The sequence below is a fragment of the Anopheles marshallii genome, chromosome 3 (assembly GCF_943734725.1).
Source record: "Anopheles marshallii chromosome 3, idAnoMarsDA_429_01, whole genome shotgun sequence".
Lineage (NCBI taxonomy): Eukaryota > Metazoa > Arthropoda > Insecta > Diptera > Culicidae > Anopheles > Anopheles marshallii.
Genome location: NC_071327.1, coordinates 4,104,798 through 4,124,149, shown reverse-complemented (window position 1 = coordinate 4,124,149; position 19,352 = coordinate 4,104,798). Strand labels below are relative to the sequence as shown.

Sequence of the window (19,352 nt, the reverse complement as noted above, 5' to 3'; positions counted from 1 at the left end):
ATAAAGTTCACTCGAAACAGACACACACTTGTGTGCGCAAAATGCGTGTGAGGTTAAACCTGTCCATCAGACAGCGAATCCGGCTCTTATCTCGTTTCTAGTGTGGTAGATTAATCGTGCGCCGAAGAAGAACGGCCATTCACGCGCACAAATAGAACGCATCCATCTTCCGATCGCTTCTTTCCTTCTGATTGTGTAATTGCATGGCAAAGATCATTATGATCGTGCTAATGTGTGTGTGTGTGTGTGTGTGTATGCTTCTATTCTTGATGACTAATTTACCCATCATCAGCATCACCATCATCATAGAAGAGAGTGTTTTTATGAAGTGGAACGAAATGGAATCTAATTATTCACCACAAAATTGTGTAATATCATCCTTCTGCTTGATCGCTCTTTGGCCCTTACATTGTTCTTAACCCCGTCACGCACACACCTGTACCCGTGTGCTACATTCTTCATGGAAATAGGTTCGATCCGATCTATCTCTCTTTGCTTGGTGAGTAATGTGATCTTTTACACGCGCCTCGATTACTAGATTTCTTCATCTTCAGCGCTATTTTCAACCCGTTCTGGGTCTGCAACCCGCATTCTGCCCACTAAAAACACTGCAGACGGGCTGTGGATGGGAGAACATCGGGAGCGGAGATTAACATGCGTCTCAGAACAATCGGCTCGCCACAAGGAACGACGGACGAGACGCACATAAAAGCGTAAAAACAAAAACCAACCCGGCGAGTCGATGGGGTGCATGTAACGGGGGAGCGCCGGGGACGCTACGGTGGTAATGGAGAAATACCTTTCCCAGGACTGGCCCATTCCCTTTCGAGCGAAGAAACAGAACTGATCCGTTCCAACTGATCATTCGCTTCGAAGAATTGTTTAGACGCTACGCGCCATCTCATTCTCGCCGTCTTTCGGATGCATTCGGCCGCTACAGGTGTGCCGGAGACATCTCTTTCACTCACAGTACAACACTTTCCCAATTGCGTATTCCGCAGCGGTGCGACCGAACTAGATCTTTTGTTTGCAGCAAACAGCAGAACAACAATTCACCTGATGGCTGATGCTCACCAGCCAAGAGAAAACGCAAAACCCGGCTAAGATTGGTCTCGAATCACGCAATGTGTCACCGTGCTTCGTATCACTTCTATTATTCACATTAAAAATGCTTTACGCTCGTTGGCTCGTTTGCCAGTGAAAGTGTGACAGCACCGTTTTTGCCGAATTGCTGCAAAAATCAAGTGCCGGGAAAGCGGAAAGAAAACAACAAACACTCACGCACGCACCTTTCGACAGCTTCCTTCTGTACGGTGTTTGCCGATCCTAGCACCTTTTTCACCTTGCACAATGCACCCCACAAAACAACTGCACTGGAACGCGCTGAGGCACTGCTCAGTTTTCTCCCTTCGTTTTTTTTTGTCTTCACGCGGCCTGCCAGAAACTGCAGCAATCTTTCACACGCAACTGCTTTTCACGGTACACGCGCGCGCGAAATACCGCCGTTGTGTCCGGAATGGAAATAAATTCGAACGACGGCTCCCGCTTGCCATGTGCGAACGCAAGAAAAACAAGAAAGCGACTGAAACTGAAGCTAACGCACAGCGATCGCACAGCCCGCTCATGCTAGCTCGACAGACAACACACGCACACTACTGCAGCGCTGTGGTAAACAAACCGTTTTTGACACTTGCCGGCAAAAGTCGCGGCGATGGTTGTGTGCGTGCATGAAGTGCATAGTGTTTTGTTGCGTTAAAAGTGCTTAAAACAGGAAAGTGGTGCAAAATGTTGCTACTACCAGGACGGCTAAATATTCTTCCAGCGCAAGGAGGCACAAATTCTACACGTGGATAGCCCAAGCAACCGGTTAAAAAAGCAGTTACAGAGTGCAGTGAGGATTATAATGCTGTGTCTATGATAAATAAAATTAAAACTACAATTTATGTACTGGGAAATGTGCATGAAATAAATAAAAAAATGTTGCATAGTGCGTTTCTATTCAAATCCGAAAACAGCTGTGGTTGAAGCGCAGTCGTTGTACGAGACCGCTATCGCGAGAGAATGAGCATTGAGAGAAAGAGAGTCAGGCACCCGCACGGCTACTTGCCCTTTTCTTCCTTCTTCTTCTAACACCCGCTCTATTAACTCTACAATCCTGCTGTTATACCCATTGTTGAGCCCAAATTGAGACAATCTTTCGCTTCGTGCAAATTTCGCTCCCTGGGAATGCCATTACACGCACACAGCTTTCTCCCGCTTTGCCGGCTTGTTTACAACCGTTCTTTAGCAGTGTGCGTGCAGCCGACTCCCGCTCTCGGTGAGTAAAGCAAACCGCGGGAATTGTAGTTCGTTATTTTGAATTGAAAACATGTTTCTCACATTCTTTCAGATCCTTACTCTTCAAATTAGTTAGTGGAATGAGTTTCAGAATGAACATATAATCTGTATAATATATTTACTTGCTCAAAAATGAACTCAAACACCAGATAAAACTCTTTCCATTCTATTAACAGATTGTTTTTATTCATGCACATGTTTTCAACATAGATACGCCTTTGTTGAGTTTTTTTATTCCAATACCTTAAATTACCCAAACGTACGTTAACCTCAAATTGTATCACACTCTCGCTGTTATACTCACCGATTTTTGCCTCACAACCACCCTGTGTTTAACCCATATTTCTCCCCCAAAACTTCCACACAAGAACTTGCATCCTAGATGGGTGATGTTCTATACAATCGCGTAACATCGAACGGTAACGCATAACGTTACAAAAGGCGTTGTTATTATTCCCGTGTAATACAATGTACAAAAGTCATGATGACAAATTGTAAAAATAAAAGATGCTAAACTTACACAACTCCTTACAATTTCATAGTTATATTACATAATACATTATTAGTTAAAGATGAATAACAACAAAAAAATTATGATGTTTTGAACATTAAAAAAATATATATATTATTTACGCATTTTATATAGTATTTTGACACTAACTAATTTAGTAATCTTGCAAACTTGTGATATTCCTCTATCTTATTTTCATACTCCATCACAGAGACCCCTTCGATGTGTCGCTTCACAAACGCTGCTGCTCGTAAATTGTTCCTATTACTTTACCTATTAGCTGTAAAGTTCACCATACCATCGCCCAAAATGTCCTGTTTCGTCAACATCTTCCTCCTTTGTGCCACTCATTCGAACGCATACTCATTAACACAAGCTGACGCCGGAACGGTTTACATTATCGCTATAAAGTTAATTACAAATCGGTTGTGCAACTCGGGTCCTCCCGAAAAGAACTTGCTTCATGTAGTTTGCGTAGATATTTCCCCCTTTTCTTAGGTTTACGAGCACATGGTAAACAGGGCAAACGTGTTTATCGGTCCGTTTTCCCGCTGCACACATTTCAAGACTTTCCTACACGAATCGGTGTCGTTTCCCAGGACAAATAATTCATATTCGGTCACGAATTCTCCCAGAGGCAAACGATTACACCGGTGACAAATGAAAGGGAAAAGGTACGCACAACCCACTCAGACGGTAGTGCTTTAACGATGCACAATATGCTGCACCATGCTAACGCCACACAATCAACACGCTGAAGTATCGATTCAAAATTTCTTTCCCCCTTTTTTATCGGAAAGAAAAAAAACCCACTTAGGAGTTGGCGCACAATCACGCCAACAGCAGATGAAATTTACGTTCCAAAGAGGTAACTCAATTACACATTCAATCGACGGCCGGAATTGTCCTGTACCGTGTATCACAGCGTAAAAATCCACCCTGCACGAGGGAGATCTGCACCATCGGAAGTGCATTGCTCGCGGCTCATTTGTTCGTCGCGAGTGCAACAACCTAACCTCTGCCCCTTAGTGCTGGGTCGAACGTCAAACTTTGTTGTTGCACCATTGTTTGCAAACCCCGGCCCATCGTCCTTATCGTGGTGCGGCACAAACTAACGCACACTGCTCCCCTTAAAAAAATCGTCCAACTAGATTCTCGTTTACGCAGCCGCCACACCAAATTGACACACCGGGACACACGATAAGCAACACTAAATTGGGAGGGTGCAGTCGACGGCAGGTCCTGGAATCTAGCGCGGTGTTACAGCAGCTGGGTGCAGAATGGTAATAAAATAATTCTACACATCAAAGCATCATCGGAGAGGGCGAGAGAACAATCGTCCCTTGGAAAGCAGTGCGTCATCCAACGGAACACCGTGCGAAATGTCGGACCGTGCTTTAAAAAACACTCCTTCCCATGCCTCACGCTCAACGTGCCGCTGTTACTACTCACTTGCCTTCACGTCTCACATCGTGCTCACCGGCACTCGTTACCATGGTAACTACGCACCGAACATGCAATGCGTACGCTTTCATTCATTGCTCGAGCTAGGGAGTACGCGCGCGCCTGAATGGTAGGCAACACGGGTCGCAGCATCACATCGATGCCGTCCTTCGCTCGCGCTGGCAGTTTCGGTTCGCCCGTCTTTCCGGACAGCTCGCGTTATCAGTGACGGTGTGGAAGTGTGCTGCAAAGATGAATTTGTGCAAGGGTTCAGTGGTTTGCTCAGTGGGATTAGATTCCGTCAATAAATAAATGAAATTCATCAGAAAGGCAGTGCATCGAAACAGGTGAATGAAGGCAACAACTTCCCCCGGTAAGCATCCCTTCTGTAAACAAATCTTCATTCCGTTCTTCACCGCAGAAGAATGCGGAAAGCAGCATTTTGCTTCCGTTTCTTGCGCAGCGAAAGGGAAAGTTTTCTTAATGGGCAAACAAGTGTTCTAAAATTAAACCAATCGCCCGGTGTGCTTGTTATGATGAGGTTTTTTGCCGGTTTTTTTTTTTGGTGTTGCTGCATTCCCGGAGTGTGTTCAATCGGGATCGTCTTTATTGTTGGAGAGATTTTCCTGAGCATGTTTGTTTGTGTTTGCTACTCCCACGTCCAATATTTATTGCCGAGTGTTTCAGCTTGAGTTGGGAATTCACCAGTACGCTCCGTTCATAAATATCTGGTGGCATGAAAATGTACTAAACTTGTCAGATTTCAATGTTATTTATAAGTTCTGTAAGTTCAAATTTTCAAGAATTGAAAAGGACCCCAAGTTTGGATTTAATTTTGAGCGATCAATCTGGAACTCATCCAAACAGCATGTCCACTTGATTAATTGTCATAAGCCAACGCCAGGTTGACATGTTACAATGCAGATTACCACTAACAATCCATCAATCACCGAGAGACAACAGTTTTAACAGAAAATTCCGTGTAAGAATGCAACAAAAACTTACAGGCACATTAGCATCAGGAACATATTTTTGCTTTCATCTTTACAAGTAGAAACCGTGCGAGACCCACAGTCGCCACGGCTCAACCACAGTGTCGTCATAATGTCGCGGCACGTGCCACTCATCTCCCAGTGAAAAAAAAACTCCTCCCATAATCCCAAATCCCGGTCCCGGGCTAGCCGAAGAAGACACCAACGGTGACCACACCAAGTCGTACTTCAAGCCATTGGAGTTGTCAACTCCCGGCTCCCAGAAGTCACGTGCACGTTGTGTGAAGATTGATGAAACCAAAAACCATTTATTTTGTCCCATTTTCTCACTCGCGTTGCATCACACCAATTCATTTTGGGCGGAAGGGCAAATGAATAACCGCTCCCGAACGCATGAAGAGATCATAATATTTTATTGATTTCGTTATGATGTTTAGGTTTTGCTTCCTGGTGAAGTTTACTTCACAGCGGTGCTTCCACGGAAGAAAAACAACAATATCCTAAACGATCCCAGGGGATCCCATACGGCACGCTCGATTGAAGTGTTCTGGTACAATGGGGATAGGGGAAGCTATTAAGCAGCTCAAAAATGACAAAGTATAGCTGATGTACAATGGAGCCATTTACTGGTTGATCACGCATCATGCAGATGACGCATTTTTGTGCCGTTGGAGAGACGCAAAAACAAACCCCACAATATGCACAGTCTGGGGGGTGGAATTCGTGTCACGAATCGTTAATTACACCCTGTGCCATTGAATGGCTTTCGATCCGACTTCGGATCGGTGCGACATTGTCAATACATCCCAGCACATACTGCAAGCGATTGTTAAGCAAACTTAACAACGATAACAACAATAAATTCACGAATTTGACGTACCGTGCATTTCCGTTTTGATACCGGGATACTAAACCCCCTGTATATCCGTTTAACACTCCCGCGCTGGGGAGTTTGCGGCGCCTAAAGCAATCGCAAGGGAACGTGCTTGGTGCTCCTCTTGCCGATTTTTTCGTTCCATCTTGGGAGAACACAACGATCACCTGCGAACAGTCAAACAGACACACATATAATCGGAGGTAGACGGTACGTTCGGAATGGAATACTTAATCGGTTGTCGCAGGGTTACGCACGGTGACTACCAAGCAGCAATTGCTTCAGGACAGTTCCACATCTCATCACCAGCTGAGTCAAGCGAGTTGGCGCTTAGCCTGAGGCCTAGTCTACCTAAAGTTGGTGTGGTAATTAATAACCGAAAAAACTGCCAAATATAAACATCCGAGCGCCTAACGCTTGCCAACACACTTCCAAAAAAGGGGATCTACAAACGAATGAGCTTACTGTTTTATTTACTTCCTGCCGCCATGTACTAGGGACGGAAGGTTGAGAGGAGTCCGGTACGATCGGAACCAGAAAGCGATAAATTAGTAGCAGCTCGTTCGCATTATATCGGGTGGAGATTTGCCTAATCCAGCACCGTCGTTGACATTGATCGTGGTGGGAATTTATGCGACAGGGTGGAAGATGTTGGAATTTCTTCCAACTGGAGCTGTTCGTTGAAGCTGTTGGAACGATTAAAAGATTGTGATCTGTGCAATCCATTGTGATGGGGAATTCAACTGGATGAATCATAGTGGAGTTTAAACGTATATTACTCATCCCCGCGATAAACAATGTCTCTGCAAACTCCTATTACGTAAACGACTGCATTCCTCCAACCGTCCATTCCATTCCTAAAAAGACTTCCAACGGAAACTTAATAGCACCTAAACTCTGTACAAAACTTGCTTCACGAGCTAGGCAGCTGCACTTGATATAGAACCGCTCGTTCAACACTTTCACAACGTCAGAATGCAAAACGCCACTGCCCATCCGTAGCGATACTATCCAACACCCCGTTAAGTCAAAACACACTCGTAATCTCCCACGATGATCGCCCACGTCACATTTCCGGCTCGTCCGATTCTGGCCGTTCGTGGAACTCCCGGGCAAGTTTCAGCACAACTTCTGGGCCGAAACAAGTGTCACCAAGCGATACGGGAAATCGTCTCCCTTGTGGACGCTCCCTGGTCCCGAGGGTTCTACGCTAACTGACGGTGCCATTTGCCAACCTCGGCCAGCCCGCTTCCCTCCCAAAAACGGTGTTACCCACAGGAAAAGGGTTTTGGCATGCAACTACCCACGAACCACGTTAATTACACCCAGCTGCAGGCGTGTCATCGTCCGAAGAATTCGAACGTATATATTTTTAACCCAAACGAAAGAACCGTTTTTCGATGTGGTGCGTGCGGGATGTTAGAACCGGGAACCGGTACCCAACTGCACATCGGTACCGGCAAACGCGTCTTCTAAAAATGCATCCACCCGGAGCGCTGCGTACGCGGAAACGCTTGCTGAACGCGCTCGTGGGAAAACCGGCTTCACCAGCCGTCGTAAGGTTTGCCATATTTGTGACCGTGCGGCGGGAGTTACACAGTGTGACAAATGTTTGTTATGTCGTGTGGTGCGGTCCATTTAATTGTATGATACTGCACAGCTGTCAAAGCAATTTTTTGGGGGAATCATGTCCAGAAAAAAACAAAAATGAAGATTTTTTCCTTGAAGAATATGCCTTCTGCTAAACTATTACAGATCGAGCCTTAAAACGGAGGTTTTTGTCCAAAAACGAAGATTTAAAAATTGTGCAATAAAATGTGGAACTCCCAAGGAAATATTAGCAACGATAGCTCAACCAATTTGAGTTCTCTGGATGAACTCAACCTCCTCCCAAAAAAAACTGATTTGAACGTTAAGATCCTCAGAATTTTTCCAAAAACTTAAAAAAATCGTAGCGCCACTGATCGCATGCGTCACACATCCACTTTTGCAGGGTTTTTCGATGTGAGCAGCGTGAAGCACTCGGGTAAAGAAAGAAATAATTAAGAATTTAGAAGCCAAATGGTTGACCGTTTGTCATTTTATTTAACGCAAACAAATAATCTATAGTTTACATTAGTGGCGAAAGATGTGTAGACGGTCCTTGAAGGCCGTGAGTGGTATCTTATCTGGACAAGACACAAACTAAGCCAAAGAATCTCGGTAAGCCTTCAATCTAGGTTAAGGTACACTTATATCTAAAGCTCATATTTTCACCTTTGATTTGATGAAATTTCCTACAAAAGTATTCACTAAATATCTCTACTATATAACATAAATATTCAATAAACATTTCAACAATTATCTTAAAACTGTCAATCCTGTAATGAACGTCATCAAACTCTACGCAATCGCAAACGAAAACCCCTGCTATTTGATCAATACGATCGAGCACTGATTTGCCGGAAACAGCGTGAGGGCGCTGCGTACGGCTCCAAGCAACCGGTGGCGACGGGTGCGAACTCTTAGTCTACATCGCATCGACCCGCTGCTAGTTTACCGCCGCGGCATGGCCGTCAGTCTATTCCGGTCGCTGTTCTAGCATGGACGAGCGATTATCAGCAGCGCATTAGAGAAGCACCGCTTGGAGCATGTTTGTTGCCCGCGGACACACCGAATCGTGGACCGCGTGCGTGCAAGTGCCCGTGCTCCGTGCTGTAACCCGTCGTTCGACTCCCAGCAGTGACGCATGCATCGCGCTCGTCTGGTGCGATAGTGAAAAACGGCGCGAAAGCTAAGCTGCGAAAAAATTTACACACGAAAAAGGTGATTTCAAGTGGAAGTGATTTTTTTGTTTTTCGTGGTGTTCGTTGTTTCGTGTTATGTTCTGTGGGTTGCCCTGTTGTGAGTTTTTGCGTGTTGTATTGAGAGTGGGGTGAAGCGTACATTGCCAGATCGGTTCAACGCAAACGATTCGATTGGAAATGCATCACATTGTATCCTAGGTGAGATGGAGCGTGCTCTGCTGTTTAGTGATTTGTGCGAAACTGAAACTTGTCCTTTCCTAAATCGTATTTTAAACAGTCCCAAGCATCTTGCACAATCTTGCACCGGTAAAACAGTGCATCGTGGCGTTTCAAGAGCTGCTTCAAAACGCTAATAAATCATACCCAACATTTCGATAGGATATGTACAACCATATCTACCAACACTGGCGAAATGAACCGAAAATAGAACGCCTCCCGATGCGCAAATCTTTCACATCGATCCCTATCGGGTTTGCTCAAATCTACTTCACATCGACAATCATCAATTGTTTGGATTGCTTGGACCGTTGCCGTTTTATTGGACTATGGTTTGATAAACAAACAAAGCAGGTATCGCAGGTGAAATCGAATGTTTTCCACTTCTTACGGCACGAATGATTAGAATCAACAGCTCTGTGTCGGTATTCAGACAGTGGTTTCCAACGTCGTTATGTCTGCTTTAAAGCCATTTGGTGTGCGATTTCATTATTTAATCTTGCTCGTCAAAATCCACTGATAGTGATGACGCTGGCGACCAGCACAAAGACTTTGTTCCGAGATTATCTCATGGAGCGCGTCCATTATCGACGTTAATCTTGATAACCCTGTGTTATTTGCTTTCGATGCGAAATACAGTCTGCCAGGCAAGTGCAAATTTGGGGATTTCCCATGCACGGAATCGGACCCAACTCGTGCCACTTGTAATGACATTGAAGAGATTTTTGCGTGCTCCATCGATACGGAACTCGAACCGAATCGATTGACACGCGCCTCGCACGCTACGCTTCCCGTAACCTTGCAAATACAACCGATTGTCTTCTCAACGGCAAATTACTATGTCCGACTGTCAACAATTACCACGATCCGTCACACCGAGCTGTGTTTTTTTACAAACCCCCATTTAAAATGGCACTCTGCAACAATTATTTCCATCGTCCAAAAGGCGACGCAGCATTTGTCAACTTGTTGGGTACAAAGTTAAGTTAATGGTCAGTTTTGCCGAAATAACCTCCGTTTAGCCATTTGCCCTCAAACCAATTGCGTGTTCGTGCGGTTTCCCTCCCGAGCCGTACGCAATTGGTGGGGTTCATTTGTGGTTTTGGACGAAAACAAAATACTTTTTCCCTTGCGATTGACAAATTTTGGTGCCCAAGGCACGGAATGTCCTTAAACAAAACTCTCATTTTTTTCTCTCGCCATTTGCGACACGCCATAAGTGAGCTGTAAGGTTTCTCCCGCGCAACCGTCTTTACATCATCCCCGGGGTTGAAGAGATCGTATGAAGATTGAAAATAAATTCATCCCAATAGACAGGTGCGTTTGCGACCTCCATTTGGTGCTGCCAAACCGCAACAAACTATGGCGACAGCTTGTTAGTTTGCTGCCTGCATTATGAAATATTCCGGGCGGTTGGTTTTGCTTTTTTTTCACTATCTCCACCTTCTACCTTAAAGATATACCACACAACAAAAACCGCAGAAATGTAGATCATCTGTCAATCGACTCAGTGGGCCCCCGGCGCATGATGACGATCGGTCGAAACGTCACTGTAAGTAGTGACGGCACTCCAACAAGAGACCGAGACCGTTCCGTTTAATGGCCTCCAAAGACACAGAAATATCTATCGTGCTTAAGCACACTAATGAAAGTTCTATAAATAATCCCCCTCCACTTGGAAAAAAAATGCTGGGCACTAGAATGGAAGCGATCGTGATCGACGACACTGGCAAGAATGCAACGGATCTCTGGCTCGAACGATCAGATGTCGAAGATGTGAAGTCTTGTTTTTAAAGCTTGAAACCGATGACAAAACCGGCAGATCCTGAAGACCCATTAGCCGCATCCCAAAGGTGTCGGTAAACATTCAATTTAAGTCATCTGCCGCCACTGAGATGCCCTTTTCTGCCACCGTTCGGGACGCATCTGTTTCGGCTCTATCGGCACGAAGCAGTTGACCGTAATTGATTATCTTCGCAGCCGATGTGATCCCAATGTTCCAGTGCGTGTTCCGGCGTGCGTACGGTGAGAATGTTATTATAATTGAAAGCAGCAAACCCAAACGCAATAGTTGGGAAAGGGAACCGAACTGTCAGCAAACACCGGGAACGCTGGGAACTGGTTTGTGTCATTAGTGCAGCTTGTATAAACATTAGGCGGTGTATGTTTTAAAGACACAAAAAAAACTCCCCAAGGGGATAGTATTAATTAATTATTTTACGCCAGATAAATTAGGAGACTGGAAAAGAGATTATTTCGGGTGTGTTCGTTACAGGGCAGCGATCTTTGTAAAATGTTTAAAAGAAACATCACACACCCCCTTGTCAAGTTCGCCACGTACATAAATAATAAGTATCAGCTGAGCTAAAGTACGTCCAAATCACATTCTTTTTTTTATTTTCTTATCAATTTTCAGGATTGACAACATGAAAAGCAAAGCAAAAAACTGAACAAACGTGTGCCGCCAATGTCATGCAACTGGAACGACGGAATAACCGGCAACACGACAAAGCGCCTTCTGATGTGTTCTTCGCCAAACTCCGTCATGTTACCAGAGGTTATCTCGTGGATTGGAATCTATAGGCAATAAAGCATGCGATTTGTCCCGGGCGTGCTGACCCATCTGTGTGACCACCCAGTCACAATATAGCAGAAGTAGACGAACTTGTGACTCGGCTTGTCGCACATTCGTAGATGTCATAAAAGGGGTTACTGTACGTCCTCGAGCATACCCTGGAGGAAATGTAAAAAAAATCGTTAAATCTTCCCCGGAACTGAGCAGTCTTCCTTTCTAGATAGGAAAGGAGGCATGTACGATCCTTGATAGAGCTTACAAGACAGCGTCGCATTTATTTCAAAGGTTTCAATAAAAAAGTGTGCTTCTTGCATTTCTTATCAGCTCAACGATATTTAGCCCTGTGAAGACCTTATCGGTTGCGGATAATCACCTGTCCCAACTGTTGTGAACAAAGTAGGCTATTGGACCTGCTGCTAGACTACTGCGATGTTGCCATAAACGGTCCAAGTGACTACTGTAAACAAAGCCTTTGCTAAAAGAAAACCAGTGCCAATGTGACTGAGAAAAGCAATAAGTAGACATCCGTCTCTATATCCAAAGAAAACTCAGAACAAAACAAAACCATGACCGACTCACGCAAACCTCCCGCGAAGGTTGTTCCAGTTCATCGGGGGAAAACCACAACCAACGCCGTTGCCGAAACGTGTCAGCGAGCCTGGATCGAAAGTGACAGGCACCGTCAGCCGGAATCGGAACGGGAACCATTCCTTACCACCGGCAGCAGTACGGACGGGAGCGAAACGTCCAGCCTGGAGTGCGAACAGTTGTGCACGGGGACGCGTGCTCGCGAAAAGAAAAAACCGCGCATTTTCGCCATCGATCTGGAGCGGGGCGGTGGAAAACGACAATGTGACGGCAGTACCGGTGAGCTGACACCGTCGGGTTCGGTCGGTTCCACCGGAACGGGAACGAGCGCCGATAGCCGTACCAGTAACGAGGATTCTCACAGCGATGCCAAACTAGTCGATAAGCTGCAAAAGGTGAACCGACGGAAGCGGAAACAGCCGGAAAGCAGGACCGCCAAGCTGATCCAGTTGTGTCAGTGCTGTCCTTGGACCGTACCGTGGAGTCTGCTGATTGTCAGTGCCCTGCAGGTAGGTTTAGGCTTTGATTTGGAATCAATTTTTTGACAGATGTGTTATTGCGCCCTGGGGCCATTGGGGCTCGGTTCGAGGCATGGGGTTTCTCCTTGAGTGTTAAATTGGTTTATTAGCGGGAGCCAATTTGGCAAAGCGGAAGGTTACGGTGATGATGATGGGCATGAACCACATTTTCTGTTGGCTTAACTTCAAGATAAGATTTCAACATCGATTAAAAATAAAACTCTGATAAGCTACAATACAAATAATGAGCTGACGAGTGATTCAAACGGAAAACCTGTTAAGCGAATTGCATACATTTCGCTCTTATTTGCTAAACAGCCTACAAGTATGCAATTTCAATTCCTAATCTAGATAAAACTCTCTTTTTCAGTCCCATTAGCAGGTTTTTCACTCTTGTTAACAAGGCTATATCCCGGATGGATCGTTTTTTTTTTTAACCGAAATCCATCAGTCCAACCCTTGCTTGTTAGCTTTCGCACTTCCGAGCAAACTTCCGAATAAGCCCAATCAATCAACCTGCATCTGTCTTGCCCACCGGACACACAAACAGACAACGCAATATACACACTGTTCGGTCCATTCTTATCACATTTCGCACATATGTACTAGCAAACATTCCCCCTCTACAGCGCTATCGATTTTCCTTAAGCTGAGCTTCTTCCTCGATCCCGAATCTTTTCTTCACACGGTTCAGTGGACTCGTCGTACCACTTGTCGCTGACTGTCCCGGTCAAATGGTTTCACTTTCTCAGAGCCGGGACTGTGTTGCGTATGAAACAACACACCCCGGGAAAAGAGGGCTGGCAATGGGAGGAAAAAGAACATTAACCTACAAAAACCGGGAAACGTGTCCCGAGAGAAGGACACGCATTCCACGCTTCATTCGGTTCGGTTAAAGATGGAAAAAGAGAACCGGATTTCCAAGAGCTGTGGGGAAAAAATCGATGTGAAAATTTCCTTGCTACCGGGGCGAGGCAGTCAGGGTGTGGCATTGACGCAGTACTGGGATGCTGTTTACGTGTTTTTGGCAGGAACCCTTCTCCTAAGCCTAGACTTGCAGGCACCAGGCGGAAGAATTGCTGATAAATTGTGTAGGATCCGCTAACAAGCCAAGATAAATGAGTCATTATAGCGTTAGGGAACTGATTATGGCTCGTTTTGCTTTTGTTTTGAACGAGAATCATCGACACATCGATGGAACCTGAGCCACTGCACAAACAACAATCCATACTCCCGGCTTGGTGTCGTTACACAGCAGCTAAGCCTCAATTAGTAACTATTTTCTTGCCATTTACCGAACTTCCTTCTGTGACATAATCCAAATCGAACGATACCATTGGACCTTGCCCTTGTGAATGCCAGATCAGTGCTATCTGTGGCGGAGTGTTCAGCTTCCCTTGCATCATTAACGCTGAGATTTACGTTCCCAGCGGCACCCAGCAGCATTCAAAGCAGTGTCATTAATTTATTTAATTTGTTACGCTGCCACACTGGCTGGATGCACTATGCGCATTGTGCTTAGTCAAGCAGAATAGATTACACTGGCGCACGTCACCGGTCACGTCGTCGATGCCAAGGGAACAATCACCTTTGTTAGGAGGTGATTTTCGTTATAAATCAGATCTCTGTTACCCATCAGAAACTGTGGCCTAAGATCAGTTGGGAATTCTAACCATTCTAACCGCACATGGCGCATACCGAAACAAACGATACACAAAAAAGTGCTTTGTAAATATTTGTCCAGGGTGTTTCGTTTGCGCATTATTTCGCAAACATGATAAAGTAAATATTTTGGTATGTTACCGAGATGACTATCCGGTGGAAAAATAAACTTATCTCTACAACAGTAGCACAAAGTAAAAAAGCGTCCATCATCTCAGGGGGGCAGTACTTCTTACGGATACCATCTTTTCCTAATGCTTCTTTTCATAGGCAGGCTTCAATCAATTCGTCTCCCCTGCTATCATCTACAGACTACAGCTGTAATGTACAATGTCCCCTTTCCGAATCAAACACTTCAAGCAGTTTCGTGAAGGCATAGACACATCCCCTTGCACGTGCGCTTCGCATCTTGGGTCGGCCCTAACCTCATCAATGTCGATTTCCCTTCAATACCTTATCGGCTATAGCAGGGATCGCCAATTTATTTATTTTTTATCCATTGAACGAATCAAACATTCGAACTGATATCGATGGCTGTGTTTAAGATATTTTTAGATGAACATTTAGAAATCAAATAAAAAATCATGCGGTATTCCTAATGAGATATGCCTTGGAAAGTTTTACCATGCGCATTGCATACCTCCAGGCGGTTTATTATGTAAATAACTTGTATTCGATTTTTTATTAGAATGGTGTATGAATCATGTAGTTTATTACTAAGAGACACAGCTTGTTTATAATTGGATTTCATTAATAAGAAGTCGCTTTAAATGTTCTCCTGAAGAAGAAGTTAACAATATAATTATTTTTATGTTTTGTCCTTCTACAGTTTTTCACTCTGTGGATCAGATACAATGGTTTCTAAAGGTAGGAAACAAAAGCTCTAAATTAAAGCTCCCACAATCCTAAAACGTGTAAAAAAAAACTAATGTCAAGCACTGCCAACCCCTGACATAGAAAACGACCTCGCTGTCACCCCAACAAACATAATTATAGGCCGGTGGTGCTGGCAAAGACAATGATTGAATAAAATTGCAATAAAATGCAGACCTAAGGCTTTTGCATCCATTTGCAGCATAATCTCCGCATTGAGCGATCGATCGCCCTCGCTGCTAGTCTCTCCACCATCCCCTTCTGTCATGCTTCTTCAGGTATTTCGTTCCATTTTTGGTCAAAGAATGACAAACCCCCTGCGCCTGTGGAGAGTCTGCTAGCAATCGCACTTGATTGATGACATGATGTCCGCGAGATTGTCACGTGCAGTGTCCCTTGCCGGACTAGAACTGCATCCCTTGTAAGGGAACGGCCTCGTAACTAACTTGCTAAAAGGCGCAAAAATAGACGTTCAATCTGTTCGATTGGGACGCTGGTAGCGAAGGAGAAGCGAATTCCAAACTACCAGCTGCAAACAAACGTACCATTTCATACCGTCCGCAAGGTTTGGTCGTTGCTCTACCCGCGTGCAGTGTGTGCAGTTGCAATCCCCTCGTCCCTTGTTGTCCTCTCTACCCGTAAGTTAGCCACGGCTACACACGGTGCAGCGGAATGTAAACAAAGGCGCACCGGCAGCAACCGGTGTAACGAAACGGCAAGCGAAAATCCAATATTTACCCAACGCCTCGTAACTGCCACTGCCACTGGGTCACGGGTGTAGCAAATCGGGAACAACTCTATCGATTGTTTACGGTAGCACGTTGCACGCATCGACCACGGATTGATTCGGGCGGTGACAACTTACCAGTGACAACTCTGCCAAGCGCCCCCGACAATGGGCGTACGAAGCGAACGGTCAAATTGTGGCACTCCAAATGGTTTGCAAAGTCTAGCGTGACCTCACAAAACCTGTGCCAATCGCATCAAATCGCTTAGAGATTATAAAAGAGGATTTTGGACTCGGTGGCCAGTAAAGTTGCGATGGGGACACCGTGAGCACTATTGTGTCAGTAGAACAGCTAATGTCTCTTTGTTCTTCAACGCGTAACCCTGACGTGGCGATGGATGGGTGTGTATGGCTTCAGCACAAACAAACAAGGAAAGCCACCAAACTGCGCCATCATTGCGCTTTGCTCTGATTTCTACATTGTCCCCATGTTGTCCAAGAATTGTCCAGATGGCAATGCACCAGCAAAGCACACAAGGTGTTGCGGGGGACCAGGCAGCTCTAGTTCTTTCGAATTCCTTGCCCTACCGTACTCAATCTCTTTGGAACTGATTTAGGTTACCGGCCTGTAGCCCGTGGGTGCACCCAACGGACACCACCCCGAAGTCAAACGGTATTGGAGGTATTCGACACATAATTAGTATAAACTGTCCAACAGTACTTACCCACCGGAAGAGTCTCCTTGCTCACCCGGAATGTTCGGGTCAATCCGCGAAAAATGTCTCAATGTACAGGCGGAACCAAAGAAAAAACCAAACCCATCGGCCCGAATCGTGTTTACCAAAACCCCAAATCGGTAGTATTTTCACTCAGAACGAAAGTTATGCTTAATCACTGAGCTTCTACGCACCGTTCACTCATTTCCACCTATTCCTATCATGTTACGGCGTATGGGAAAATAGTGCGAGGAAAACTAAAATGGTCGTAAAAACACGACTCTAACAAATGGCCCTTCCGGCTTCTTCGTCAATCCGTCACGGTGGGTGCGTATGGTGATTACACTAGAAATTCAATACGTAAACTCGTGGTTTCGGGTGTGCATGGTGCCTTTTTCATGGTTCCCTTTCCTTTACGAGCATACTGACGTGCTGGTGCTCGTAAACGTAAATCAAACCACACCAACTTCACGATCCCAATCTGGCGCGATTGGCTGGGTCCTTTGAAACATCTTCATGATTTATGCGCTCGCAACCCGGCCTCCACCATGACCATACCGGGGACGGTCGGTGTTAATTCTGCTCATATTTTTATACCACATCACGTCGATGAAATTAACGGCTTTTGGCCATTGATCTGCGTTGGCACACTGCGGACAGGTCCAATCTATACCGAACGCCCGATAAAGATAGAATCTCTTAAATGGTTTTGTTTGGAAAAACATGATTGGATTTGTATCTGATTACAATTACAAACACCTTAAAATGGTACAATGTTTTCCACAGTATATCTTGAAATCGACTAGCCAACCGTTGCGTCTAACGCTCTGCACTGAAAATCATCATAACAATCATTCATAACAACGGTCTCTCGGTTCTTTTCTCCCCCAGATCGCCATCTTTACCTACGATAACGATGCCATCAACCAGAAACTCATCTTCTCACCCGTGAAGCAATATGAGGTAAGCGGGTTTCTGAGCATTCCCACCATCTCGATGTCGATTAATGATGAATTATTTAAACCTTCCCGTAACAGGTTTGGCGCTTTGTAACGTACACTTTTTTACACATGGGAACCGTTCATCTTGTGCTTAACATCATCATACAGGTTAGTATGCATAGGATTTGGTGAAACACCTTATTCTTTGTACAATATTTCATAGAATGAAAGCAAAAGAAATTTCATTTAATACATAGTAGCAAAACGACAATGCAGAAACAAAACGCCTAAATGTATGCAACATGCAGTGCTTGATGTCATTCCAATCGAAAATCTAAACGTTTATTTTCTTTCTTCAGATTCTTGTAGCCTTTCCACTGGAAACGGAACAGGGCCATGGGAAGGTGCTGTTTGTATACTTTATCGGTACGCTGGCCGGTGCTTTAGGTGCTTCCGTGTTTGAGCCTACGCTAATGGTGGGCGCCTCCGCCGGGGTATATTGTTTACTCATGAGCCACATACCACATATCATCATGGTAAGTTGCAGTGTTTCGTGTAGAATGTCTTCGTTTTAATCGAATTTCCGTCCCTCCACGTAGAACTTTCGCACGCTGTCTTATCGGTACTATCGACTTATTGCCGTGCTGATGCTGTGCATTAGCGATGTCATGTACTCCATCCGTCACTGCCTTACCAAAGGGAACCATCAGCCACGAATCGGTGTGGCAGCCCACATCAGTGGTGCTGTTTGTGGACTCTTGATTGGTTTCGTCGTCTATCGGTCCAAGGTAGAGCCCGACACGTCCAAAGTCGTCGTAGTGTTTCGGACACTGCGGTACCTGGCGACGGTACTTCTGCTGGCGTGGATAGGCGTTACCGTGCTCTACAACCTCGACCGAAGTCATGTGATTCAAATCCTCTAGCCATAGTGTGTCAGGTAGTCAATGTAAGTTAAGTTTCTAAACGCCCAATTGATCTATTCAAAACTTGTACAGTACGGTAAGTTGGAGGAAGACCAAAACTCGTTTTTATGACATATTTATATACGACGCTAGCTGTGTGATTCGTTTATTCGACTTACATCCGAACGGTGTGCTTAGAATTACGACAGTATGCAGACCACTTAGTGATACACCTTAAACCTCCTTAAACCATCCGGAAGCGATATCCAAGTCGTATCGCACAGCCGCGACTCAAATCGAATAACGCTTCCGGCATTTACTAACCAACCTAAAAGTAAGCCTTTGTGGCCTTACACACCCTCGGTACCGTATTCGGGAAGGACTCTAGTTGCAAAGGAAATGGATTACAAGCTCACCGAAACCTGAAGTTGTTCGTTGTTTGCTCGATTGTGTCTTACTCCGCGTGCTACGTTTTGTCCCCTCCGACGTGATATGGTTCGCGTCTACGATTCGAAGACCGCCGTCCAACCTTATCAGTCGCTCTGACTTAAAACTATAGATTAATATCACGAAAATCACAGTAACTCTCGTTCATTCCGTCTTCCGTTCAGCATTGGTACCCATTCATACCGTGGACGCACAAGCACTCACACACACACACGCTCCTATACACTTACATTAGCCGTACTTA

General features: G+C 45.1%; 1 protein-coding gene across 1 annotated transcript; it reads left to right on the top strand.

The window, feature by feature from the left end:
• Positions 1 to 12,300: 12,300 nt before the first annotated feature.
• Positions 12,301 to 18,682, top strand: LOC128713717 (rhomboid-related protein 2). The gene is made up of 5 exons (XM_053808580.1): positions 12,301 to 12,831; positions 17,710 to 17,781; positions 17,856 to 17,927; positions 18,119 to 18,295; positions 18,359 to 18,682. Exons 1-5 carry the CDS (start codon positions 12,301 to 12,303, stop codon positions 18,680 to 18,682), a joined length of 1,176 nt encoding a protein of 391 aa, XP_053664555.1.
• The last annotated feature ends 670 nt before the right edge of the window (positions 18,683 to 19,352 follow it).

Coding starts and splice junctions, on each gene's coding strand:
- LOC128713717 (XM_053808580.1), top strand. CDS start 12,301: ATGACCGACTCACGCAAACCTCCCGCGAAGGTTGTTCCAGTTCATCGG. Junction 17,782..17,855: donor CACCCGTGAAGCAATATGAG/GTAAGCGGGTTT, acceptor TTCCCGTAACAG/GTTTGGCGCTTTGTAACGTA. Junction 18,296..18,358: donor ACATACCACATATCATCATG/GTAAGTTGCAGT, acceptor CCCTCCACGTAG/AACTTTCGCACGCTGTCTTA.